Below are 27498 nucleotides of genomic sequence, written 5' to 3' on the forward strand. Positions count from 1 at the left end.
TTCTTAAAGAACTTATACATTTTGTTGAACTATGGATCTGGACATTGGGAGAGACCTGGATTTTAGTATCAGTTCTGCCCCTCTTTTCTCAGATCATTTGATAAATCAATCAGGTTTAAAATGTAACAGTTTCATTGTTTTTTGAATGAGGGATATGATACCTATTTCTGTAACTTTAAAAGAGATACTTTTTCAGATTTTAAAAATAGTGCATGCTCATTATAGAAAATTTGGAAAATGTAGAAAGCCATAAAGATAGAGTTAGAACTTACTCAAAATCTTAATAGCTAGAGATCATTAATAACATAATAGCCTATTATTTTCCAGGCTATTTTTTTTATATAAGTATTTTTTACCAGAGACACACCAAATATACATTTGGCTGAGTGATAACTAGATGAGTCTTAAAATTAGTATTTGGTTGAGGTGTCAAAACCAAATATCATGACCATAGAATGAAGTTCTGGGATATAGAATAAATCTAAAATGTAAAAGTTTATTGAAATTATATAATTTCAAAGAATAGTAGTCAGATTTTCCAGGTTGGGAATTGTAGTACCAGAACAATAATTTCTTAACCTTGTTAGGTGCTGGCTTGCTCTTGGGGTCTCTGTTGTATATATTTACAATACTGAATAGATAGATGCCTGTTTTCAACTGAGTTCAGTGACTCAACAAAATCTTGGTGGAATCTCATTTTTTCCCTAATTCTTTATATTCTTTATTATTTATCCATTTCTTCCTTATAAAATCCTGGAATGCCAAATTAATGTTGTGCCTTAATTCGTCTTTACTAGTATAATTAATTCCCAAGTAGGATAAGTTTTTCTTAAAAGATTCATGATCTAAATGGAATTAAATAAGTAAAAACTAAAGTAGGTTTTCACAATCATTCTTTTAATGTTATGAATACTACTACACCAAACCACAAAGATTAGAATTATGACATAATCCAATCTCTGTTATTCTGCTTGTATTATTGTTAATTTATTTGTAAATAGTTGTTGGCCTAGAAAGTATACATTCTTGTCCCTAAAGTTATTTGGTTCATGTGCTCTCTAATTCTTATACTAACTGGTGGTCTGTTTTCTGTTTTCCATTTGAAATTTCTTAATTGTTTTTATATTCAATAATCAGTCACTTCCACAATCATCATTATGGCAGTATTTTACTCTTAGAACAGTAAATATACATTTATATTTAGGCTGACTCCTCTCAAATGCTAGAACAAGAGAGGGGTTCATTATTCTGGGGCAGGGTTTCTCAACCTCTGCACTACTGATATTTTTCACTGGACAATCCTTTGCTGTTGGGACCTGTCACGGGTGTTACAGGATGTTTAGCAGCATCTCTGGCCTCTACTCAGTAGACGCCAGTAGCAAATCCTGCCCTGCCCTGCCTTCTCCACCAGGCAAAAAGCATTCAAGTTGAGAACCACACTGCTCTGGGATAATAACTTCTAGTTTTCCCAAGATTTATTCTTGTTATTCAAAGAAGAATTCTCTGTGCGTTTTTGTTTGTTTTAGTGTTTTTGTTTTTGCCTGGGAATAAACAATAAATGCCACTCTGTCTACAAGGAGTGGGAGCAGGGGAGGAGATACTACATTACATAATAGACTCATTAGTCTTATTTTTCGTTTCTTTCTTTCTTTTTTTTTTTGTTTTTGTTTTCTTTTTCTTTTTTTTTTTTTTTCGTTTCTTTCTTACTCCTTCCTTCCTACTGTCCAAGCTCTCTGTTTCCCCTGGGAAGTCTGAATCCTGTCTCCACCTCATTCATCTTTGGAGTGTTCTAGGCCTCTTCTGCTGCCTCTACCTGTCAACATCCTTCCCTCCATGTTATGGTTTCCCGAAAGAAATTTCTCATCCATTGCTATCTTCCTTTCCATTCTGTGTGTTATAGGTTTATCTCATTCTAAGGGTGTTCTGAGACACAGGGTGGGAAGAGGATGCTTACAGTCTGACAGCAACCTGGAAGCTGCCCATTATTTTAAAATAGAAATCTTGGAGAAGATGTGTATTTTTATTCACTCAATAAATAGATATAAGTGCCATGTTCTGACCTTTTTACATTTTCTCCCACCCTTTCTTTTCTAGAGCTCATTACCCTGGGACCCATACAGTAAAGGATGCTAGGTTGACTGAGAAGAAACTTTGGTCTTCTGAAGATTTTAGCACTTTAAATAGTGATGTGGGTGCAGGCTGCTGGGGTCGCATATTGAATCAGAATTATATCAATGGCTACATGACTGCGTAAGTTATTAGAAACTTTTAAAGGTTTTTATTTTGAAAAATTTCAAAACACGATAAGTAGAAAAAAGTACAATGGACTTCCGTAGTCTCACAACCTAAATGCAATGATTTTAAACATTTGCCTTATTTCCTTCATCTATACCTATATCTATACCTAAGCTCTGTCAACTCAAAAGAAAAAAAGCAAGAAGCTGCAAATAATAGAGCTTATTTGGGGTCTGATATATTGTCTCAGATATGGTTAAGTTATCTCCCTGGCCTGATAATAGCTGTTTGTTCTTATGTTCTTTTATTCCCTTAAAATCACTTACTACTGAGACTGTTCTGTAAGGGCAAGCATTGTGGCCAGGCTTAGATCACAAAATGGCTTAGGCCTAAAATGGCTTCTCTTATGTCAAGAAAGTTATATCTGGTTCTCTTCCTCTGGGGAACCCTTACCCTATTTGCCTATACCATCATTTGAACCCTGGCAGTCTGACTCTAAGAGTTCTCATTTGTAAAACTTTGCAACAGCTCAGAGTGAAGTTCATAAAATTATGTCTTGAAACTGGGGCATTTAGAATGCTGACCGTCAAAAGGAAAGCAAGTATGGATAAAGCCTTTATTTGTATTTGACTCACATTTGTGACATGTCTGGTACTGGTAGGTCATGATTCATCTTCTGGTTACACCATTCGTCAGTAAAACTGTACACCTCATATACATTTGTATTTTTTATTATATGATTCACCATTAAAAATATTTAGATGCATCCAATAGTTGATTTTTCAAAGTGTGGGTGAACTTTAGGCAACTTATGTTTTCTTGTTTTAGGTGGTAATTTTTTGTCATTTACATATGTTTGTGTAAACTCTGATAAGGTCTTTTTTACTATAGGCTTGTAGATATTTACATTTTTATTACAAGCTGCTTTGGTGTTTCTTTTTTATCAAACAAATCTTTTAGCACAATTGCTTGGAATTTGGTGGCTAGTTACTATGAACAGTTGCCATATGGGCGTTGTGGACTGATGACTGCTCAGGAGCCATGGAGCGGGCACTATGTAGTAGAAGCTCCTATCTGGATATCAGGTATGGTTCAGATTCCATCTCTCAATCCCTAACTTACTCTCTAAGAGACAAAGAAGAAAACACTTAGCGGGGATTATATGAACACTGTGTGTGTGTGTGTGTGTGTGTGTGTTAGTTTTAAGTGTGTCTCTGTTTCAAGCAAGATTTGTCATAGTGTTTTGTAAGAACCTTTTGGGTAACTGTATTCCATTCTCAATTATTCTATAACTAGGCTACTTTCTGTATTCCATTCTCAATTATTCTAAGACCAGGCTTTTTTTTAGTTGATATATTTTTCTCAGAGATTTGTAGTCATGACATTATGTAACCATGACATTATTCTAAACTAAGGTTGTTATTTCAAAAATATGGAAATATTAAGTTGGATTTGTATATCCTGGTTGGTTAACCCCTTAAATGTTGAAATAGTTGGTCCCACATTATCTACGTGAACTAATGTACTTTTCTAATTTTGTCACCGGTTAATTGTGTCACCTCCCAAAATGGACAAGGAATATTGCTCAGTACATTTTCAGGACCAACTTTGGAGGTGCCCAATAAATACATATTGTGGAAATAAACTTGTTTTAAACCATAAAGCTTAATTTTTGGAATATTTTGTTAACTTTTTAAAAACCATATTCTTTGTAGTTATATTAGGATGGGTTAAATAGAGATCATCAAAAGTTGGGAGGGGATAACTTTATTTTTTACTCTTGGTAAAAAAAGATTTACTCAGTAGTCTTGAACTGACAGAGTGTGGTTCATTTATTTTCACCAGTCATTCTAAGAATATTCCCATAATTGTACCATTTAGCTAGAAGTTGAAACATGAGACTGGTGAATATTCTTCTCCAAAATAGAAAATGGCTGTTAGGCTCAATCAGACTTGGGGTGGAGAAGTTTTCCTTCTACCCTCCTAGGTTCTTTGGCTAATCTAATAATTAAATGGATATAAGACAGATCACCAGGAAAAAAAACACATTTAATTTTGTACATAAAAATATGAGACTAGGGCTTCCCTGGTGGCACAGTGGTTGAGAGTCCGCCTGCCGATGCAGGGGACACGGGTTCGTGCCCCGGTCCGGGAAGATCCTACATGCCGCGGAGCAGCTAGGCCCGTGAGCCACGGCCGCTGAGCCTGCACGTCCAGAGCCTGTGCTCTGCAACGGGAGAGGCCACAACAGTGAGAGGCCTGCGTACTGCCAAAAAAAAAAAAAAAAAAAAAATGAGACTCAAATTTGCAGTCAGGCAGTTGAGGTTTATAATGCCATCCTGAGCTAAGGAATGGGATAGGGACCTGGAGCTTCAGAGGGGAGGAAGACAGTTCATAGGAAGAGAAGAGCAGATGTTTGCCCTGCCATGCAGGTGAATCTTTCAGATACAAAGTTGTCTCTGGTAGTAGCTGTCTTTCTGTGCCAGGTCCCCTATCTAAATTCTTTCATGCAGTTAAAAGAGAGAGAAAAGTTTTTCTTTTGTCTGCTAGGTCTTGATTGCCATCAGCTCAAAATAATCCACATGTTAAAGTGGCACATTTTGGGGTGGCATGTTCTGTTTTCTTTCAGGCTCAAATCAGTAAACAGCTTTTTATTTTTTGACGGAATCCTATTATCACAGTTTTAATCTTATTTGGGTCTTTCTCTGCTTGTCTATAGCTCATACCACTCAGTTTACTCAACCAGGTTGGTATTACCTGAAGACAGTTGGCCATTTAGAAAAAGGAGGAAGCTATGTAGCTCTGACGGATGGCTTAGGTAACCTCACCATCATCGTTGAAACTATGGTAATTCTTCATTGTTTTTATTGGATTAATTCACTTTGTTAGTATTGGAAAATATAGCATAAAACACAACTGAACACCTTCTTAAAAAAAAAAGAAAACAGGGGAGCTATTCTCCTCTGCATAGGATCCCAGGACTGGGACAGCCAGTCTGTGGCTTGACCTACTCACTCTCCAGGTTGAGAGCAAACCTTCTCTTCCTTTCAGATCCCTTCCAGAGGTGGAGGACCCAACCTTATGCCTTTTTTGCCATTCTACCCAGTTACGTGGAGATCCTTCTTGCAGCTTTGGTTGTACAGAAGTTCTTCTGCCAGTTCCTAGTTAGTTTTCTTTGAGAATTGTTCCACAGGTAGATGTACTTTTGACACGTTTGTGGGGGGAGGTGAGCTCCACATCCTCCTACTCCACCATCTTGATCCAACCTCCTCTGTTTGTTTCTTTGAATCTACGTTGTCTTTCTTTTTGACAGCATATAGTTGGATCTTGCTTTTTGAAATATTTAGTTTGACCTTTTGATTCAATTGCTTGATCTATTTACATTTAATGTTAATATTGATATAGTTGGATTTACATCTTTCAGCTTACTTTTTAGTTTCTATACGTCTCATTATTTTGGTTCATCTATTCTTCTGTTACTGTTTTCTTTTGCAATAAGTCAATATTTTGTGATGTAATATTTAAATTCTTTTAATTTTTTTTTTACTATATTTTAGTGAGTTATTTTCTTAAGTGGTTGTTCCAGGATTTAGTGTAGAAATCTTGACTTATTCGAGTCTACTTCAGATTTCTATTAACTGCATTCCAGTGAGATATTCATTTTTCAAAAGGTAGTTTTGCTTAATATAAAATTCTAGGCTGACAGTTTTTCCTTGAATGTGCTGTCTTCCATTGTTTCTGGTGATTATTATTATCTATTAATCTTATTGAGGTTCCCTTGTAAATGATCTTGTTCCTTTCAAGATTTTCTTCTTTTCTTTCACTTTCAGCATTTTTACTGGTTGTCTGTATGTGTATCTCTTTGTATTTATTCCTCCTGGAGTTTGTTGAGCCTCTTGGATCTGTAGATTAATGTTTTTCATCAAATTTGGAAAGTTTTCAGCTACTTTTCTTTGAATATATTTTCTGCTCCTTTCTCTCTCCACTGTTTTCTACTGTCCCATTGTATATATGTTGGTGTACTTAATGGTATCCCACATTTCTCTGAGGTTCTGTTCATTATTCTTTATCCTTTGTTTTTTTTTTCCCTTCAGTTCCTCAGGTTGCACAATTTCTATCGATTGTTTTCAAATCCTCTAATTCATCTGCTATTTCAAATCTACTGTTGACCCCTCTAGTGAATTTTTCATTTCAGTTATTATATTTTTCAATTTCAGAATTTCCATTTGGTTCTTTTAAAATTTTTTTGTCACTTAATTGATATTGTCTGCTTGATGAGACATTGTGATTATATCTTCCTTTACTTCTCTAAGCCTTGTTTCCTTTAGTTCTTTAAATGTATTTATATTGGTTACTTTGAAGTCTTCAACTGTTAAATCCAGCATCTGGTTGCTCTCACAGGTGGTTTCTGTTGCCTAGTTTTTGTGTATGGGCCACACTTTTCTGTTTCTTTGAATGTCTCCTAATTTTATGTTGAAAGCCAGACCTTTTATATAATATATTGTGGTAACGCTGGGTACTGATTCCCTCCTTTCCTGGGGTTTGTTGTTTGCTTGCTTGTTTGCTTAGTGATTGGCTGGAGAAATTTAGTGAAGTTTATTCCTTCCACCCACCCACCCACCCACCCCCTCCCCCGCACTGAGAGGCCTCAAATGTTGCTTCTTAGACAGTGCAGCTTTGGGCAGGTGCACCTCTCTGTTATTGCCTCACTGGTTACTGGTGGATTGCTCTATTGTTTTCAGCAATGCTGAGGGGCTTAAATTGCTCCATAAGCTGATCCAATTAAATTCCAGCTTATTTGCAGAGGTGGATTTTGAGGTTAGTGTTTTAGGTTTATTCTGATATCAGGAGGGTTCTTCTTAGCTTTCTTTTTTTGTGGTTCTCCCTGTCAAAATAGCTGGGCAGTGGTTTAGCTTATGCATCTAATGAAGCTGACAGTCTCTTTTTATTTGCTTGCCACCAAAACTTCCATTATTTTTAAGAGCACCCTTACTCTTGAACTTCCCCATGCTCTGCATTAAGTACAATCAATTTCTTTGGGGAGACTTTCTGAACTCTTTGTTTTTATAACCTGTCTCTCTCCCTGGACAAAATCTCTGAGCTGAAGCTTGGAGTTGGGGATGGGGACAAGGGTGTGTTTCTCTCTTAGTGACACCTCTGATTTAGGAGTATGGTGCTGGGTGGGGGTTTGGAACCCCCATATTCTCAGTGTGCCTTGTTTAAGGTGAGTCTGTGAATGGAACCTGGACAGAGGAAGGGAACCCTCAGCCTCTTGGCCACACTCATGGCTACTTGTCCTCAGCATCAAGTAGCTGAGGGGAAGGGGGGTGAGAAATGCTGATATTCTGTTTCTCTCACGAAAATATTGTTGTCTTCATCTGGGAGCTGGGAGGGAGGGAACCCTGTGTTCTTGGCTGTACCTACTTGGCATGGAGTTTCTGTCACTCTAGGCTGAGAGGGACAGGGAGGGAGTCGATCATGGTTTAAATGCCATGAGTTTTAGTAGATTTTATTGAATAAATGTTTCTATATTTGTTGCATGGCCTTAGGACCATTTCCAGAGACTTTATTGTAATTATTATTTAAATAGTTTTCACCAGGTTCACTGGGAGCAGGTTCATGGAGCTCCTCCCATTGCCATTCTGGAAGCAGATCTCTCCTTTATTCATTATTCATTCAGTGTTTTGAACATATTTAAATACCTGATTTAATGTCTTTGTCTAGGAAGTCTAATATCTAATAAGCAATGACTAAGGTTTCTCAGACATAGTTTCTGTCAACTGCTCTTATGCCTGTGTATGGGCCTTTCTTTCCTGGTTCTCTGCAAATCTCATAATGATTTGTTGAAAACTAGACACATTCGTAAAATAGCATGGAGACTCTGGAGATCAGATTCTTCCTCCTGTCTAGCATTTGTGGTTGTTGCTCTTTGTTGTGGTTGTTGCTGTTTATTTGCTTTGTGGCTTTCCTGAACAAATTCTGTAGTTTGTTAGCTTTATCGTTTGTGGCCACTGAAGCCTCTGCTCAATTATCTTAGTGGTCAGATCATGACTGTACAGATTTCCTTATGTTTGGAACTAGCAAGTGTCCCAGCCTTTGCTGATGGGCTCTGTGTGCACAGTTGGGGCATGCCTCCATACTCAGGCAGGCAGTTTACAACTCTGCCTTAGCTCTTACTTCCTGTTTGAGCAAAGCTCCCAGGTTGACTTGAGTTTCCCAGTAAAGCCATCTATCTGGGACCACAATTTTCTCTGTGGGAAACTTTTTAACTACAGTTTCAACTTCCTTTACAGATATTGGGCTATTCAGTTTGTCCATGTCTTTTTCAGTGAGCACTGGGTTTTTGTGTCTTCAAAGAAATTTGTCTTTTTAAGTTGTTAAATTTCTGGGCACAGAGTTATTGATATTATTCCCCACTATTCTTTTAATATCTATATACTCTGTATTGATGTCACCTTTCTTAATGTTCATAATTGCAATTTGTGTTTTCTTTTTATCCTGATTTCTTGATTAGTCTGGCTAGAAGTTTATTCAATTCTGTTAATCTTCTCAAAGAGTTAACTTTTGGTTTCTCAATTATTCTGTCTTGTTTTTCTGGTTTTTGTTTGATTTATCCTTTCATCTCTATTATTTTCTTTCCTCTGCTTACTTTGTTTTTTTTAAATTTAATTAAATTTTTTTATTGAAATGTAGTCAATTTACAATATTATATTAGCTTCAGATGCACAGCATAGTGATTCAGTATATTTATAATTATGCTCCCTTTAAAATTATTAAAAAATAATGTCTATATTTTCCTGTGTTGTACAGTATATCCTTGCTGCTTATCTATTTTATACATAGTAGTTCGTGTCTCTTAATCCCATACATACCCTATGCTTACTTTGGTTTTAATTTGCTCTTCTTTTCCTAGTATCTTAAGCTAAAGTCTCAAATCCTTTCTTCATTTCTAATCTAGGTGTTCAGTGCTATACATTTTTTTCCAACTACTCTTTTAGTGGCATCCCACAAATCCTGATGTGTCTTTTGCTTTTCATACAGCTCAAAATTCTTTCTAATTTCACCTTTTATTTTAATTTTTTTCTTTGAGGCATGAATTATTTAGAAATTTGTTATTTAGTTTCTAAATATTTTGGAATTTTTCCAGAGATTTTTTTATTCATTTCTGATTTAGTTTTATTGTGGTCAGAGAACAGACTTTCTGTGACTTGAATCTTTTTGAATTTATGGAGACTTCTTTTATGGCTAAGAATATGGTGTACTTCGGTAAATGTTCCCTGTGCACTTGAAAGGAATATGCATTCTGCAATTGCTGGATGAAGTGATCTATAGATGTCAGTCCAGGCAAGTTACTTGGTAGTGTTGTTCAAATCACCTGTGTCTTTGTTGATCTTCTGTCTATCAGGTATATCAGTTATTAAGGAAAGGTATTGAAATCTCTAACTGTAATTGTAATTTAAAATTTTCCCACAAAGCCTGTCCCAGAACCTTATATTGTAAGTCCTCTGTGATTGTTGAATCCCCTAAAGTCGGAATGATGTCTCAGACTTCTTTTGATCCCAGCCCATTGTACTGATTATTTTGAAAAAAATGATGCTGGCAGTGAGATTTGTTATATGTATTTAGCTGACCTCAGTTGTGTATTTGAAGGTTGTATATAGGTGAGATGCCTTTTCAGTGAAAATGTCCCAAGATTTACTTTTGTTTTGATGTATATTACTTGGAAAACAGAACATAAAAGTTAATCTGTGTGCCATCAAATGACTGGAATTCAAAGTTTGATTCAGTCAAAATGCCATTGAGTTTTACTTTGACTAGGCATACACACAATAGACATTCAATAAAGGTTTTTAAGAAAAACATCTTTAAAAGTTTGAAATAAACTGTTATTTGTCACCTATTTTGTGTCATTTCTGTTAATCTATAGGCATTAAATGTTTGTTTGTTTTTCCCCCCCAAATGGCATGTATATCATTCGGATAACTTACATGATTTTTTTTTTTTTCCTACTCAGAGTCATAAACATTCCATGTGTATACGGCCACTTCTTCCCTATTTCAATGTTTCACGACAATTTGCTACCTTCATCCTTAAGGGTTCTTTTGTAAGTAAATAAGTGGAACTTTTATTTTGATTTTGACTTGAGAATTTATATATTTTATCACAGGCTAGCAGTTCTTAAGTGAAGTCTTACAAGTGATTAAGAGTTTGCATATGAATGGGTAAATGCCTTGGTGTCTTATGTCTGCTGACTAGTTTTGGTCAAACATACAGAAGCCACTAGGAGGTAATGCTCTTTGTGGTTCTGAAGAATCCTAACAAAGGTCACTTGCAAGAAAGTTGTTCTTTTTGGTAGAGCATCATTTGTGCAGTTGAGGGAACTTCAAACATTGATCTTTACAGTACTCTGTACAAAAAAAAAGAGACAAGATTCTTGTTATTTCTACCTATTGTTAGATTTGAATACAGAAATACAGTGCTCTTTCTACTAATCGTGTAAGAATTGTTTTTTAATGCCAGAAAATTCTTAAAGAACTTTTTACATAGGTATAATAATGAGTATTTTTGAAGCAAAGACACTAAAATCTTTTTCAACATTTGCCAAAAATCTGCAGTATTTTTAAGAAATAAAGTATTTGCTTGAATAATGTCTTCCTACTTTCAAAATGTTTACTATTTAAGATTTGAGGTGGATCTTTGGTAAATAGAAATAGAATGCACCTTGTCATTGATTCATTCTTGCTGGTACAGATTTTAGAAATCCTCAAAGAGGAGATGATGAATCACTCAACTATGCTTTCTTTGTGTTTTCTCCTTAGAGTGAAATACCAGAGCTGCAGGTGTGGTATACCAAACTTGGAAAACCATCGGAGAGATTTCTTTTCAAACAACTGGATTCTCTATGGGTAGTTTTAAATCAATTCCTATAGTGTGAGCATTGCAACAGTAAAGGGAACAGAAATTTGATTAATGAATTAATTTTTAATTTCATAACTGATTTTATGGCTGAAGCATAATAGAGCTAAAGTTTGCCCCCCATTCTTTTAAATAGAAGTCCTCTTCAAGGCAGTATGGTTCGGTAGATGTGTTTGTTCTTGGTATTTAGTTTGTCTTGGTGAATGGTAGCAACCATCACTTGGTTGCTCGTCAGAAGTTTGAGTCTCATTTGAGACTGTCATTCCCACTCACCCTTTGCGTACCATCAGTGACCAAGTATAGACAATATCACCCACATATCTCTCCTACCCACTCCTTATTTTCCATTCCCACGGCTACTGCTTGTTTCAGTTCCTCATTATGTCTCTCTCGGATTTCGGAAACTATCTCTTGTTTTCTCAGACTCCCTGCCACCCATCACACTACTACCAGAATGATGCGTCTAAATGCAGATCTGATTTTTGTCAGTCCCTGCTCAAATGCCTTAGTGATTTTTCCTATAAGTTCACGTTCCTTAGTGTGGCGTGTGACCCACGTTATCACCTCATGAGGTAAAAGACTGCTTTCCTTTCTAGATGCATGTCCTACTAAACTGACCTTTCCTCACAGACTAAACACCTTGCATTTTTCAGAGCATGGCATGCCAAGTTAATTACTTCTGTGACTTTGCACATGCTTTTTGTTTGTCCTAAAATGCCTTCTGTTCATATCATTGTCATCCTTCAAGACTCAGCCCAAGGGTTGCTTCCTCTGAAGCCTTCCCCACCAGTCTTAGGTCATAGCCACCTAGGGATATGTACTTACCTAGTAAACACTTTCCCCACTACATTGGATGCCTCGAGGATTGGGTCCCAGCCTTTTATACCTTTTTGTCCCAGGTGCCTAGTGTAGAGCTTAGCAAATGGTGGTTTCTCATGAGTAAATGTTTCAAAGAATGAATTGGCCCATGCAAGCACATCGCTTCACCTGACTGACACAAATCTGCTACTTTTTATGGTAATTATTAAAGTTCTGTGACTTAACTAGTCAGTATAAATAACTGAACGCCCATTGTATATTAAATTTGAAAAAAGGAATAGTCTCTAATTTTTGCACAGCACATTGCTAGAAATAGCATAATAAAACTGATTTTCCCCATAGGAAAAATAATATCATTTGGAGTTCTTCCTAAGCCAGAATATGGTATTAGATATTTCATAGATCTGACCAACAATTTATTAAAGCAAAGGTATGATATAAACCTCTAATATAAAGTAGAAAAAAAGAGCTACTCAGGTTTCATAAAGTGGACATAATGTTTAGCGCCTGTGACAATTATGCAAAGGACTTCAGTGTCTTCAGAGGCCTGCTTTTACCATAGGACACCTATGATGTAGGGAAGGTTTCTCGTAGGTCACTCACTGAGCTTAGAACTTTATAAACATTTTCTCATTTAATCCTCACAATAGCCCTATGAAGTATGTTTTCTTCCCCTCATTCTATAGATGAAGAGATTATGGCTTTATATGCCAAGGTCATAAATGTGACATAAATGTAATTGGTTAATTGAAATATGTATTGAACATGTAATGAGTAGGACTTTTTTAATATAGTAAACGTTTTCTGTGTTTAACAGCTGAGTCAACAATAAGATTTTATGGATTTTTCTACCTTAGCAAAGTCCTAAAAAATAAATAAGCAGATCTCTTAGTTGCATGTATTGAATTATACACAGGTGTTAAGGATAGTGCAGTCTAATGGAAAAGACAGAGTAATGGAAATAGATTTGGGAATCATCTAGTCCTTCTTCCTTCTGTGAAAAGAAATTCTTTTAATATCCTTTCTAGAATGTTTAATTGTATAAAGTCTCATAAATAACTTAAGAAAAATGATTCCAAGGGCCTTGATATTGAGTGTGTCCTTCACAAGTAGTTGGGAAATTCTAAAAGAAATGAGTTTGGCTTATCTTAAGCTTATTTTTTAAAAAGCTATTTGACCCAAATGAGATGAGCCAAAGCACTTGGCCTGAGCACAGCATCGTTTCTTTCTCAGCTCCTAGACAGCGGTGGCAGCTTCACGCTGGAACTGCAAGAGGACGAGCTGTTCACACTCACCACGCTCACCACCGGCAGCAAAGGCAGTTACCTGCTGCCTCCGAAGTCCCAGCCCTTTCCCTGTGTCTATAAGGATGACTTCAATGTCGGTAAGTTTTTGTACTAAAGCTTAACTTGGTTTCCAATTTCAGCAGTAGTGGATAGATTTCTACCTGTCAAACCGGTGCCTGATGGAGTGGTTGTGAGAACTACATTAATTTAGCTCTAAATCTCTACGTGGTAAACGGGAACTAATTTTTGTGTTACTTCAAGATAAATCGCAACTTGAGGGTCCTGTGAGTTTCAGTGCCAGAAAAAATGTAGAGGTTATTGTTGGAATGAAAGTTATACAGATCTTACTCAACTTACGGTGGGGTTAGGTCCTGATAAACGCATCGTAAGTTGAAAATATCATAAGTCAAAAATACCAAACCTCATAACTCAGTCTAGCCTACCTTACATGTGCTCAGAAAACTTACATGAGCCTGCAGTTGGGCAAAATCATCTAACACGAAGCCTAATAAGGTGTGGCATATGTCGTGTTTTTTATTGAAGACTGTACTGAAAGTGAAAAGCAAAGTGGTTGTCTGGGTACAGAATGGCTCTGAGTGTATCTGTCGTTCACCCTCGTGACTGCGTGGCTGATGGAAGTGTGGCTCACTGCAGCCTGCTGCCACCACCCGGCATCACAGGAGGGCATCCTGATCAAAGTTCAGAAGTTGAGGTACAGTTTCTGCTGAATGCATACTGCTTTCGTACCTCTGAGAAGCTGAAAACTTGGTAAGTCAGGGCCGTTAAGCAACTTGCCTGGGGAACCGACTGAGCTAGAATCCGAACCCAGGTCTGCTTATTCCACAACTCATGAGCTTTCCTCTTAAGCAGTTGCATGGATTAAGTATGTAAAGTCTGTAGGTCAAACTGATCACATTGATACTTAATAAAGATGACGTAAAAGTCAATAGCTCTTTAGTAACCTAAACCCTAAACTTTGACTGTTTATAAGTATCATTTACTTATTTAAAACTTTTTAAAAGTATATCAAAATGTACCAGAAAATATCAGAGAGGAGAGATTCTGTAAGATTTGGTACTAAACAAAGAATTTATTGTGTTCTGAACAGATTACCCATTTTTTAGTGAAGCTCCGAATTTTGCTGATCAGACTGGTGTATTTGAATACTTTATGAATATTGAAGACCCTGGAGAGCATCGCTTCACACTGCGCCAGGTTCTCAATCAAAGGCCCATTACTTGGGCTGCTGATGCATTCAACACCATCAGTATTATAGGAGATTACAAATGGTATGTAAAATTGACATCCTTATGTAGATCTGGCTGAAATAACCTTGTAATGTTGTCAGGTACATTCTGAAGCCAGGACTTTTCAACAGTTCTTCTGTCCAAGAACCTAATAGGTGTGTTATAATTGTTGAATATCGTGGTGGCCATAAACCAGCCAATTGTTTTATTGCCTAAGTGTCCTTCCCTCAGATTTGCCCAATTTAATAGTAATTGTTGCAGGATCAGATTGATTTTAATATAAAAGTTGAGGACTTTTGGACCCAGTGATAATTTAAGATTTATTTATAAGCAGACTTTGTGATTTGCGTGTTGTTTTTTAAGTTTTTGTTTTTGCTGGAGAGTTGATTTGTTGAAATGGTGTTGCCACCTGCTGGATTCATACTTGAATTACATTGTTTTAGCTTTTGTGGAAAATCTATTTACCAGGTGACAGTAGATGGCAACAGTAAAAAGCAAATCAGCTTTTAGTTGGCTAGAGAATTCCACTCTTTTATTTAGGCATTTGATAAAGAGAGAAGATGTATTTATTCTTCACTTAAAATATAATGGCCAAAGCAAAACTGAGAAGTCAGTTATGGAATTCCAGTGTACTGACTAATTATAACTGTTTTAGGTGTTTCTTTTCTATTTTTTCTTTTAACTAGTATAATGCTGCTGTGAAACATAAAACACAAGCATTTCAGGCTTAGTGATAGTAACTATTAATGTCAAGTCACCAAATAGCCATATCTGTAGCTTGGAAATTGGGCAGGGAAGGGAAGATAATTTGGAAAAGAGCTTTGAATTGTTTATCTGTAGAATGCTGCAGAAAGTCTCTATCCTTTCTGTATTGCCTTACTCCCTGTTATAAATCCCAGTTCTACTCCCAAGCTCAGATAGTAAGTCTTAAGAAACTCCTATCCAGAGCTTCTAGAACCCTTACAGCTCCTTGGAGAGTTACTGGGGGTAGAGTAAAGAATTCTTGCCTAATTTAGAATAACTTCAATGGCTTATCTTCTTATACAACAGAAATACTGTTTATCCCAACATCTCTGTACCAGACACTTTATCTGGACATTCTGGTCATGTCAGCGGGGTTTGTGATTTCGTCATTTGTTACTAATGGTCTTACAGTAAGACAGGTGGCTGTGTTTAATTGTCTAAGGGATGGTCCCTGTTATTTTGATCACTGGTCTGGAAGCCAGCCACCATAGAAAACCTTTAAGTTTCTGTGACAACCCATATCCCCCACGCTCATGAACACTACATAGGGCTCTCTCTGAACCCCAAATCTATTGTTTCTGGCTGGGACTCCAGAAAAACTGGGAGACTCTTTCATTGTAGTAGAGAAATGATGTAGAGCACCACCTACAGATTAAACAAAACTCTTCATACCTTTGAAGGTTTTGCAGTATTTAAATAGCAATACTCAGTCTTTACTATTGCAGTGTGTAAGGAGGTGAAGAGGAGGATGGGGGAAAGTGGGGAGAGAAGGAAGGAGTGACATATTCTGAAAGAAAAAGAACCAGGAAATGGCAATTATGCATGTCAAGAAAGGACTATTTTTGTCTTTCTTAAGCCCTGCTTTCATCATGTTCTTTCACTGCTCAAGAATATGCAGTGGGGCTTCCCTGGTGGCGCAGTGGTTGAGAGTCCACCTGCCGATGCAGGGGACGCGGGTTCGTACCCCGGTTTGGGAAGATCCCACATGTGGCGGAGCGGCTAGGCCCGTGAGCCATGGCCGCTGAGCCTGCGCATCCAGAGCCTGTGCTCTGCAACGGGAGAGGCCACAGCAGTGAGAGGCCCGCGTACCGCAAAAAAAAAAAAAAAAGAATATGCAGTGACTCTTTCCTGCTACTGAACCAGATCTGCACTTCTATGCCTGACTTCCAAGATCTTTTAAAATTTGGTCTCATCCTATTTATTTTGTGTTATTTCCCATTATCCTATCCTGGATTCAAGGGAGCCAGATCTGTTTAGAGATGTACACACATCCCATGTTCATTTCTGTTCTCTGGCTGTGATGCCCATTTATTGCAGGGAAAGGAGAGAATGAAAACTGGGTAACACTAAACACTGATATGAGCTTCCCACAGCTACGTTTTGGCAAAGGTAGCATCCTCTTAACCTTATAGACTGGGAAACTGAGGCTTCGGGGTGAGATTTGTTCAAGATCCCATACTTTTAAATTCCAGAACCAGGGCAAGAGGCCAGGTCTGTTTGGTGCTGTAGCCCATGCTCTTGGACTATACCTCACAGCCTTGTTTTAATCATTGTCTTCTTCCTGAGAGGAGGAAAGGGAAAGTTAGTAAGTTAGTGGAGTTTATCCATAGTGCTGTTCTAGTAAATCGGCTCTATGTGCGCACAGTGCCATCAGTTCTTAGAACTGTGTTTAGGACAGACCTTCTTTCATATTTAGATTTAGTTAAGTATCAGCACAGTAATTTGACTATAAATGGTAGACTTTACCAAAGCTGTTAAAGACTTCCATCTTGTTAGTAAGCTTTGGTTGGGATCTGAGGACAATCACAAAATTATCTTTCGCTGCACAGACGTGAATTCTGCATCCTTTTGATCAAATTTGCTTAATTATGTTGGCTGGTTTTTGTTCTCTCAGCACTTCCAAGAGATTATGGCTGTGGAAGACTAAACCAAACTTTTATTCTATTTTATTCATTATCTGTAAAATTGCCTGTAAGCTGTGATGCAAGAATCACTTATTCTGGACTGTAATGTATAAAAGGAAAACGTTTGATCTTCTCTCACTCTAACTCTAAATAGAATAAGTTTTTGGTGCTGACAGGATCTGTAGCACTTTCAAACTTCTGATGAGCCAGCAGGGAGGTAGGAGATGTAAGGAACAAGGCTGATCCTTGGTGGTTTCATGCTGGTGATAATCTACAGAGAGAAAAACTCCCTCTGCTGTGGGAGGACATACAAGAGAGACTGGGCTTTAGTTACTTGGCATTTGATTTTCCCGTAAAGTAGCCCAGCTTTAATTAAATGATTAAATGTAGATTTTCCTGATGGTTGTGTACCTGCTGTAGGTGTTTCTTTTTTATGTTTTCCTTTACAAAGTAAAATTTTACTGTGCAAAATTCACTGACAGGAAACTCTGAGAAATGTAAAAGTCACATAATTTCTCCGCCTTTCCAAAATATATTTCTTGGCATTCTTAGTTTTATTTTAGATAAATTGCTTGCTTTATTACATGACTGTGTGCAAGCTTTCTAATTCTTTTCCATTTGCACTTAGAATTTGAGTGGGAGGGGAATTATTTTCAGAGGTCGTATTGGATTGGGGTGGTTATTTCATTGCAGAAGGAATCCGGTAGCATTTGTAAAAGGAAGCCTGGAGGAGATGTCATTGTTAAAGCTCTGGTAGTTCCTGGTTGGCCGAACCTTTCTCGTCCTTTGATCTCCTGTCAGTGATACCAAAACCAGGGTTTTACTGCCTCTGCACAGACTTAGGTACTCTGTAGGGGAAAAGGGTCCTCCAAGTGAGATTCCTGGACCAGAAGCATCAGCATCACCTGGCAATTTGTTAGACATGCACACTCAAGGGGCCCACCCTAGACCTACTGAATCGGAGGGGTGGGGCCTGCAGACTGAACTGAATAAGCCCTCCAGGGTGATTTCAATACTGCTCAAGTGTGAAAAGCCCTACTGGAGAATCAACATAGAGTTGACTGTGTCTTGTTAGGGTTAAATGTAAAAATTAGCCTCAAAAGCAGCTTTTGTTCTCCCAGAGGTTCCTAGCAGTCTCCACTGCTTCTCTTTGCTGATGGAAATGTAATAAACCTTTTTGTTCAGAATGATGTGGAAACTTATCTTTTACGTATTCCTAGAAAAAATGGCTTCTCCTTATATTCTTAGAATGAGAAGTTATTTTATTATAGAAAGACAGGAAATATATTCTTAAGAAGCTTGAAAACAGTAAATATTATTTTCCAACAGTAAGTCATTAAAAGAGGCAATGAAATGACTTGACTTCCATCATGTAAAACTTGAAACCATCATCAATGAAGCCCATCCCTGGTATAAGTGTGGACTTAGCAAATCACATACCTTGATTAGAAGTTTGGAAGCATGTGACTGTGAAAAGAGCCATTTGTGCTACATTTGAAATGACATAATTAAAAGCACTAACACTTTGATTTTGCAGGTCCAATTTGACTATAAAGTGTGATGTGTACCTAGAGACCCCTGAGAAGGGAGGTGTGTTCATTGCTGGAAGAGTGAATAAAGGTGGCATTTTGATTAGAAGTGCCAGGGGAGTTTTCTTCTGGATTTTTGCAAATGGAACCTACAGAGTTACAGGTGATCTAGGTAAGTGGCTTCTTCTATAGCACATGGTTACTATATGATATGTTGCTGTATCTGTCTGTTACTTATGGTAGTAATGAAGGAGCTTTATACCTCATCGTGTTCGAACATCTAATTGAGAAGAGATTCAACACGTGTAAGCAAACGCCAAACGATTCAGAATTATAGTGTTAATTAGTACAGACAGAGGCAGCTCAGTGAAAGAGAAAATTGTTCAAAGCTTATCGGCTATTGTAGAGTTGAGCTAGGCTGTCAGAGTAGGATTACCAGAGATTGGGGTGTGGTGGTAGTAGTAGGGAGAGAATACTCAGGAAACACTATAACTAAAAGCAAGACTATAAGAATGTTGCTGGTGTGCTTATGGAAATACAAAAGGAAGGATTGATTTGTTTAAGATGGAGAATTCCTATTTCTTAATTTAGTCAATAATTTGAAAACAGCTGGACTTTTCTCATTCATCTTAACAGTCCTTGTCTTATGTAGAATAGTATTTTATCCAGAATAGGTGCTTAGAATCCGTTCAAGTTGAATCCCATCCTCTTCACCTTGGTTTGGGTCCTCCAAGTGGTTTGGGTCCAACACCGCTCTGTTGAAACTAGACCTTATTGGTGGTGACTCTTCTTGATTCATAGTCTCTTGACTTTCATCCTGCATTAATAATAAATCTTTTCTCCTACAGTTTGTTCCCCTATGCCTCTTCCTAAGGTGAAAAGGACTCCAATAATAAAATAAAAATTAAAGAGGGAGTGGGTAATGAGGACATTAGAATAGGAATTGCATAATCATAGCATGACTGATCTGGAAGGTACCTTGCATTTTCCAATCCAAAAGAGAGTGCCAGAGAGGTTAATTGCTTTACCCAAGGTCTCAAACTGAGGTAGTGGCAGAATTGGAACTAGGGATTTAAATCTCTGACTTCAGTCCCCACTGCTCTGTGTCTTAAACTGCACACTGGACATCTCATCCTGGCTTTCTCTCAGGCATTCAAATATAATACGTTCAAAAATTAGCTTATTATTTTCTCTCTCATTCTCAGCGAGTGCTGTTACCATGTAGCCAGGTACACTAGCTGGAAATCTTATGGTAGGTTTTGACTCTTCCTCCTTATCCTTCATATTCAGTCCAATCAGGTGTACATGCAGACCTGAACTATACACGCTAATGCGTCATTGTACCATGCTTGGTTTGTAAGTTTATTTTGCTCGTTCTCTTGTGAGCTCACATATGGCTCAGAGTAGGATCTCTCTGCATGCTGGATGGATGCCTGAATGAAGGATGTTTTGTTTTAAATCAATTGTAGGTATGGAAATGTCGATCTTTATTAAGGCTGACTTTACTACATACAAATGCGCCTAAGAACCCCCACTGAGTTATGGGATTCTGTGATTTAGATTCTAAAAGTACATCAGCTGGGATAATCTCTTTGTGTTACAGCTGGATGGATCATATATACTTCAGGACATGCTGACGTTACAGCAAAAAAATGGTATACACTCACTTTAACTATTAATGTAAGTATTGCTGATCAGAATGCCTGAGGTAAAAATATTCTTTTCTTGTGCTTTTCTAACGTTTTCTGTTATCAAAAGGGGAAAGTACGATAAATAGTGGAAAATAGGCAGAGAGTCTGCCGTGATACCAGCAAACCACCAGTCCCTGGGATGATAGTGTGTGTCTGGGTAAACCCACGCGAGAACCATCAGCAGCTGACTTTATCACCCCCAGTATTTTGTTTTGTTTTGTTTTGTTTTTGTTTTTTAAACTCAGGAGTAATTGGCAGAATCAATAATTGAACTATTTTTTTTTCAAGTTTTCTTAAACCAAGATTCTTATTGGAGCTAATAGGTATAAGCAAAGTCACATAAATTTATTTTTTGATGGTTAAGAATGATTTGGTTTTCAGCTATAAGCACACTTTTTTAGAAGTTAGTTTCCATGACTCTTTGTCAGAGATGATACCAGATTGACGGTAGTATGGAAATCTAAAAATATTTGTCAAAATTATTGGTTGATCATGAGTTATTGATTGACATGCTTCCACGGGATGCCGTGTAGAGAAGTTCTTCTGTATAATATACTGCTCTCTGCCAACAGTCCTGTCATAATTTTCTTTAGGTTACAATAGAGATAAAAAATGGGATTCAAATAACTTTTTGAACTTGTTCTCTTCTCTTACTCAACCACCAAAAGTGACAGTACTAATTTTTCTGGCAGTAACAATATTTACTGAAAATCCAGTTTGGGTGTGATACAGTTTATATAACTAAAACCACACTCGATGGGCGTAACCTCGTTCCTGGTTCTTCCCTTTTGCAGTGAACTGAGGCAGTAAGGGCTGGCTTACTTGCAGATAGAGGGGAGGCATCTTTTATGTGCCTTTGGTGTGAGGTGGTTCCTGCTGGAACAAATAACAGTACACATGTGCTGTTATTTGTTTAGGCAGATACTAGGTCTTGGAATTGGATTTTAAATTTTAACAGATCCTGCCCCTATTGCTAGCCAAACTATATCAATTTTTATAGCAGTTATAATAATATTTGATATTACTGATTTTAAAGATTTTTTTCAAATTAATAGACATGATTTTTATTTCCTTGATAATTAGGGAGGTTGCACATCTTACTATGTTTATTGGCTGTTTGTGTTTTTTCTTCTCTGAAGTTACCCATTCACACTCTTTCCTCATTTTTCTATTGTGTTGTCTTTTTCTGATGGATTTGTATGAATTTATTATATATTCTGGGTAGTAACTCGTCTGTTATATGTGTCACAAAATATTTGCTTCTATTCTGTCACATGTATTTCAATTTGCTTATGGTATCTTTCGTGAATAGAAGTTTTAAACTTTGCTACTGTCATATATTTCACTTTTTTTCATTGCTTTTATGTTTTATTTAAGAAGGGCTTCCCCTTTCTCAAGGTCAGGAACATTTTTTCCCCAAAACCAAATAAAGTTTAGGATTTTTAAAAATGTTTAAGTCTTTAATCCATCTGGAATGTATTTGTGGTTCATAAGGAGAAGAGCCCAACATAATTTTTTAAAAACAAGTGGATAGCCGTCATATTTAGTACATAGACTGTCCTTTTGCCCATGATTTAAAAGCCATGTTTTCGACATAACAAATCATCATGTGTACATAGGCTTATTTCTGAGCTTTTTTTCTGTTTAATTGCTTTGTTTGTTATTATCCAACATCCCACCTTTAATTGTGTTTACTTTCTAAAATCTTTGGTTATATGGTTTACTTCCTTCAGAGTTCCTTCCTGACCACCTTCTATAAGATAGCACCCCATCTCACTCTCTGCCCCTCTTCTCTTCCTTAATTTTTCACTGAAGCTCTTGTTACATGTTCTGTTGATCGCTGTGTGTTTGTCCTGCTCCGTTCACTAAAACCAAGCTCCTTTAATGACGGGCGTCTGTTTTATTCATTGCTGGCTCTCTGGCACCTAGAAAAGTGCCTGGTGCACACACAGTCAGAGCAAGAACCCTTGTAGAATGAATGAGTGGATATCTGGTGAGGCAAGTTCCTCATTATTTCTTTTTAAAAATTACCTTTGCTATTTCAATAGTATATTTACTCTTCTATTTGAATTTTTAAAACATCTTTTCAATTCCATGAAAAATGCTACTAGTATTACTCTGAATTTATACATCAATTTGGGCAAAAGTAATATATTCTTTTAGAATAATGTGTTTCCAGGGACTTCCCTGGCGGTCCGGTGGTTAAGACTTCGCCTTCCAATGTTGGGGGTATGGGTTCGATCCCTGTTTGGGAAGCTGGGATCCCATATGCCTTGTGGCCAAAAGGCCAAAAAACATGATAGAAGCAACATTGTAACAAATTCAGTAAAGACTTTTTTTCTAAAAAAAAAGAATAGTGTGTTTCCCCATTCAAGAACATGGTAACAAGAACATGCTGCGTCTCACCATTTATTAAGATCTCCCGCTGTGTCCTTCAGTTTTATTTTTATAGTTCTTCCACATTACTTGTTAGGCTTATTTTTAGTAATTTTATGAATTTTTTGAAATTTTGAATAGGATTTAAAAAGGTAAATTTCCTGAATTTTATTAGATATTTTGCATACATGTTTAAAAAAAAAGGGCTTATCAAAAACACCTGCCTCCTTCCTCACTGCTGTTCCTGCCGCCTCACCCCATTCTGTGTTCTGCTCCTCTGACACAGCCACTTTGAACTATTTCAGCTGTTTTCTTCTGGTATGTCTTTTATATAATGTGATTTACTACTTTTAGAAGTTAGCTCCAGTCTTGCTACTGGGATGGGCGGGGATATTGCTGACTTACACCTGCTCCACCCCCTACCCCATTATTTCTTGTTCCACCAACTCTGGGCACATAATCCAGAGCGGTCTCTGAGGCGCCCATCATCACATCAACCTGTTTTAATTCTTCACAGGCCACTTATCTCTTAGCTATCATGTGTGTTTGTGTGTCTCCTTCTACTAGAATGTAAGTTGTATAAGAGCAGGGACCTTGTTTTTCTTGTTCGTCCTAAACCCCCAGTGACTTAAGCAACATTTGACATATAAATATTTGTCGCATACATGAAAAACAAAACAAAACAACATCTTTTATGATGTTCATTTTCCAAATTACTGCTAATATGAGGATTTTATGATTTTGAAATTGGCCATTTTTGAATTCTTCTCAGCACACATCAGATGCTTTATCTTAGCGCTGTTGCATGGGGGTTAGAACGATAAACTTTGAAGTCTATTAATAGTCACTTGCAGATATTTTATGTTGCTCCGCTTCTGTTTTACCGTCATAATCTCATGAAGACACACCCTTATGCAGATTGAATGGTATCATATATAAATATATATATATATATATATATATGAAAGTTTGTTACAGTACCCAATATATGGTGAGCACTTTAATGAGTCAAGTTAATATTCTTAGGAGTAGGTGTGTTAGGAACCAGACAGGTCAGCATTCATATTTCCTTACTGATATATGCTGAGACTTCCAGGAAGTTATTTCACGTTTTTGAGCCTCTGTTTCCTTATCTGTAAAATGGAGGTAGGCTCTGTAGGTTGTTTTAGAGTTAGATATTTTTTATTTTTCACTCGACACATTTTTATTAAGCATCTGTTACATGCACTGTTCTAAGTACTGGGGATACAGCAGTGAACAAGACAGACAAGGTTCCAGCTCTCTCAGAGCCTGTATTCTTCTAGGACAGGGATTATTAAACTTTTTTTTTCTTTAAAGAGCCAAAGAGTAAATATTTTAGGCTTTGTGAACCCTTTGGTCTACATTGCAGTTGTTCAGCTCTGCTTTTGTAGTGAGAAAGGAGCCGTAGACTATAGGTAGATGAATGGGTGTGCCTGTGTGCCAATAACATTTAATTTATAAAAATAGGTGGCTGGCCTGTGGGCCACGGTTGGCTCACTCCTGCTCCAAATAAACAAATAAATAAAATTATGAAGGAAAAATGAGATAATGAGTTAAAGTAGCTTCCCTGCCAGATTCTCTAGATAGAGAGGTCAGGGAAGGCCTCTTGAAGTGGGTGACGTTTGAGCTGAGAGCTGAGTGGTGGGATGAGCAGTCTGAGCACAGGGCACTGCTGTGACTGGTCTTGTGTGACGAGCTGCCAGAGGATAGGTTGGCTGACACCCAGGGGGCGAGGGGCAGGGGGAGGATGAGCTTTAGTGCTGAATATAATTTGTGTACATAAGCTCCTTGGCTCAGTGTTAATATTCAGTATCCCCTATGTGGCAGAAGATGTTCAGTAAGCACTTCCAGAGCTGAAGGTAGCTGTGCAGGTGTGTAGTAGCAGAAATGTATGTGGCTCTGAACGTGGAGTTGGGCAATTCAAGTCCTAGCGTTGCTGGTAAATCTGTGACTTTGATTTTTAGTCTCATTAAGTCACCGTGTCTCCATGCATAAAATAAAATAAGTAAATGAAGGCCCATTCCAGTATAATTTTATGACTTCAGAGCAGATTTTATTTTGATCCTTGGCCTAGTGCTTTGGATCTTTTGCTCTTCACTCTTTGAAATTAGCTAGTTTTAAATGTAGCTGGAATGAGTGTGCTGTGGATATATGCTCATAAGCATGCTATAATAATGATAATAAGAGCTGTGTGCTAGCTACTTAGCTGAGTAGGAATGACAGCTGTCTGAGGAGGACGTTATTTTTATCTTTCTCTGTCAGTGACTAGGAAGTTGTTCCTGTGGGTATTTCTCTTCTTCCATCCACTCAACCCCCTGCCTCTCCCCAGTCATCAGTTTAACTGATGGTTACTGTTTTTCTAACTTAAGTGTAGGCTCTTGATATAACTTTGAAGTGGTATTCTGTACATGAGGATAAAGCAATAAAACGAAGGTTAATTACTCCTCTCCCAGCTGGGCTGAGGCTCCTTAATGAAGACCTTAAATGAACATTTTGAGGGACTTCCCTGGTGGTGCAATGTTTAAGACTCTGCGCTCCCAGCGCAGGGGGCCTGGCTTCGATCCCTGGTCAGGGAACTGGATCCCACATGCATGCCGCAACTAAGAGTTCGCATGCCACAACTAAGGAGCTGGTGAGCTGCAACTAAGGAGCAGGTGAGCCACAACCAACACCTGGTGCAACCAAATGAATGAGTGAATGAATAAATAAATAAATAAGAAAAGCCTTTAAAATAAATAAATAAATAAAACATTTTGACCCCAGCAGTCCTGTCTGAAGAGCTGGTGGCTGTAAGCTGTCAGTACAATGCATGTACATGCCACTACGTGTACATGACAAATGGTTTTTTATTTTAGTGAACTTTTATCTAAAATTTTATCGTTATGTTATGAAAAGTGTTACATTTCTGCAAGTTTTACAGCATTTTGGTGGAGTACAAGGAAATATTGAGGTATTCTTGTACCTTGGAAACTGTTTATATAAATAGATAAGAATTTCCTTTGAGAAAATTTTTTCTGTATTTCAAACTTTTGCTCACACTTGTGGAATCATTTTGCTGTGGTAAATCTTCAGTGAGAAGGATATTTGTTGCACTAAGTAGGTGGGCCATCCATTAAGAAACAGACTTCAGAGGATCAGTTTCACGTGTCTTTAAGGGATGTGTTTCTCCCCACTCCAGGGTGGTTTCTCTTCTGGCGCGCTGAATGGCAAGCCTCTCTGGAAAAACGTCTCTGTGAACTTCCCGAAGAATGGCTGGGCCGCGATTGGAACTCACTCCTTTGAATTTGCACAGTTTGACAACTTTCATGTGGAAGCCATACACTAATACTCACAGAGTGCCATAGAACACTCTCTGGATTTTCTTTCTTTTTGGTTTTGGTTCAGAGCCATTTCTGGTTTTGATGGATCAATATAGGAGCCTTTTGGAAGCTACAAAAAATGGATAGTAAATGAGGAGAAAAATATATTTTTGCTTGACCATCTTGAAGATTTTTTTTTTAGAATTCCAAGGGGAAACAGATGAATCTTTAATATAACCCGATACGTCCCGTACATAGGGCACTAGGTACGTTGGTCAAATCCTGCAGAGTCGTTTGGGTGTTCAGACCTCGAAGCCTTGTGTTAATGCTGAGGTAGCTCTCGTCATCTTATTTGCACATGATCATGCAGATGGCAGGGACTTGATCATCACTGTGATGTATCTATTCATGCTGACTGTGTGTCTAGTGAGCTGGTGTCCTCGTCGTGGGTAATGCTGCTGTAACAGGAAGCTGAAGAACACTGGAAATACTGCTTTTTTTGTTGTTGTTCGTATTACCTTTATTTCATTTTTATTAAAACAAAATTTTTTAAACGTCTTTATTGGAGTATAATTGCTTTACAATGGTGTGTTTCTGCTTTATAACAAAGTGAATCAGTTATACATATACATATGTTCCCATATCTCTTCCCTCTTGCGTCTCCCTCCTTCCCACCCTCCCTATCCCACCCCTCTAGGTGGTCACAAAGCACCGAGCTGATCTCCCTGTGCTATGCGGCTGCTTCCCACTAGCTATCTGTTTTACATTTGGTAGTGTATATATGTCCGTGCCACTCTCTCACTTTGTCCCAGCTTACCCTTCCCCCTCCCCGTATCCTCAAGTCCATTCTCTAGTAGGTCTGCGTCTTTATTCCTGTCTTACCCCTAGGTTCTGCATGACCTTTTTTTTTTTTTAGATTCCATATATATGTGCTAGCATACGGTATTTGTTTTTCTCTTTATGACTTACTTCACTCTGTATGACAAATGCTAGTTCCATCCACCTCACTGCAAATAACTCAATTTCGTTCCTTTTTATGGCTGAGTAATATTTCATTGTATATATGTGCCACATCTTCTTTATCCATTTATCTGTCGATGGACACTTAGGTGGCTTCCATGTCCTGGCTATTGTAAATAGAGCTGCAATGCACATTTTGGTACATGACTCTTTTTGAATTATGGTTTTCACAGGGTATATGCCCAGTAGTGGGATTGCTGGGTGGTATGGTAGTTCTAATTTTAGTTTTTTAAGGAACCTCCATACTGTTCTCCATATTGGCTGTATCAATTTACATTCCCACCAACAGTGCAAGAGGGTTCCCTTTTCTCCACACCCTCTTCAGCATTTATTGTTTTAGATTTTTTGATGATAGCCATTCTGACCAGTGTGAGATGATGTCTCAATGTAGTTTTGATTTGCATTTCTCTA

At 37.6% G+C, this 27498-nt stretch overlaps 1 protein-coding gene across 3 annotated transcripts in view; it reads left to right on the forward strand.

Annotated features, from left to right (window-relative positions):
- GALC (galactosylceramidase) overlaps positions 1 to 26625 on the forward strand; it is a 59644-nt gene extending 33019 nt beyond the window's left edge. For 2 of the 3 annotated variants that reach the window (XM_060125106.1, XM_060125255.1), the window contains 10 exons: positions 2095 to 2250; positions 3196 to 3320; positions 4955 to 5082; positions 10250 to 10339; positions 11055 to 11141; positions 13204 to 13354; positions 14365 to 14545; positions 18689 to 18852; positions 20284 to 20360; positions 25947 to 26625. In XM_060125106.1, the coding sequence (XP_059981089.1) occupies positions 2095 to 2250; positions 3196 to 3320; positions 4955 to 5082; positions 10250 to 10339; positions 11055 to 11141; positions 13204 to 13354; positions 14365 to 14545; positions 18689 to 18852; positions 20284 to 20360; positions 25947 to 26093 (1306 nt within the window). In that variant the 3' untranslated portion in view covers positions 26094 to 26625. The remainder of the gene's footprint in view (positions 1 to 2094; positions 2251 to 3195; positions 3321 to 4954; positions 5083 to 10249; positions 10340 to 11054; positions 11142 to 13203; positions 13355 to 14364; positions 14546 to 18688; positions 18853 to 20283; positions 20361 to 25946) is intronic. The other variant, XM_060125187.1, reaches the window with a different exon arrangement.
- The last annotated feature ends 873 nt before the right edge of the window (positions 26626 to 27498 follow it).

This window comes from Lagenorhynchus albirostris, chromosome 1, assembly GCF_949774975.1.
Source record: "Lagenorhynchus albirostris chromosome 1, mLagAlb1.1, whole genome shotgun sequence".
NCBI lineage: Eukaryota > Metazoa > Chordata > Mammalia > Artiodactyla > Delphinidae > Lagenorhynchus > Lagenorhynchus albirostris.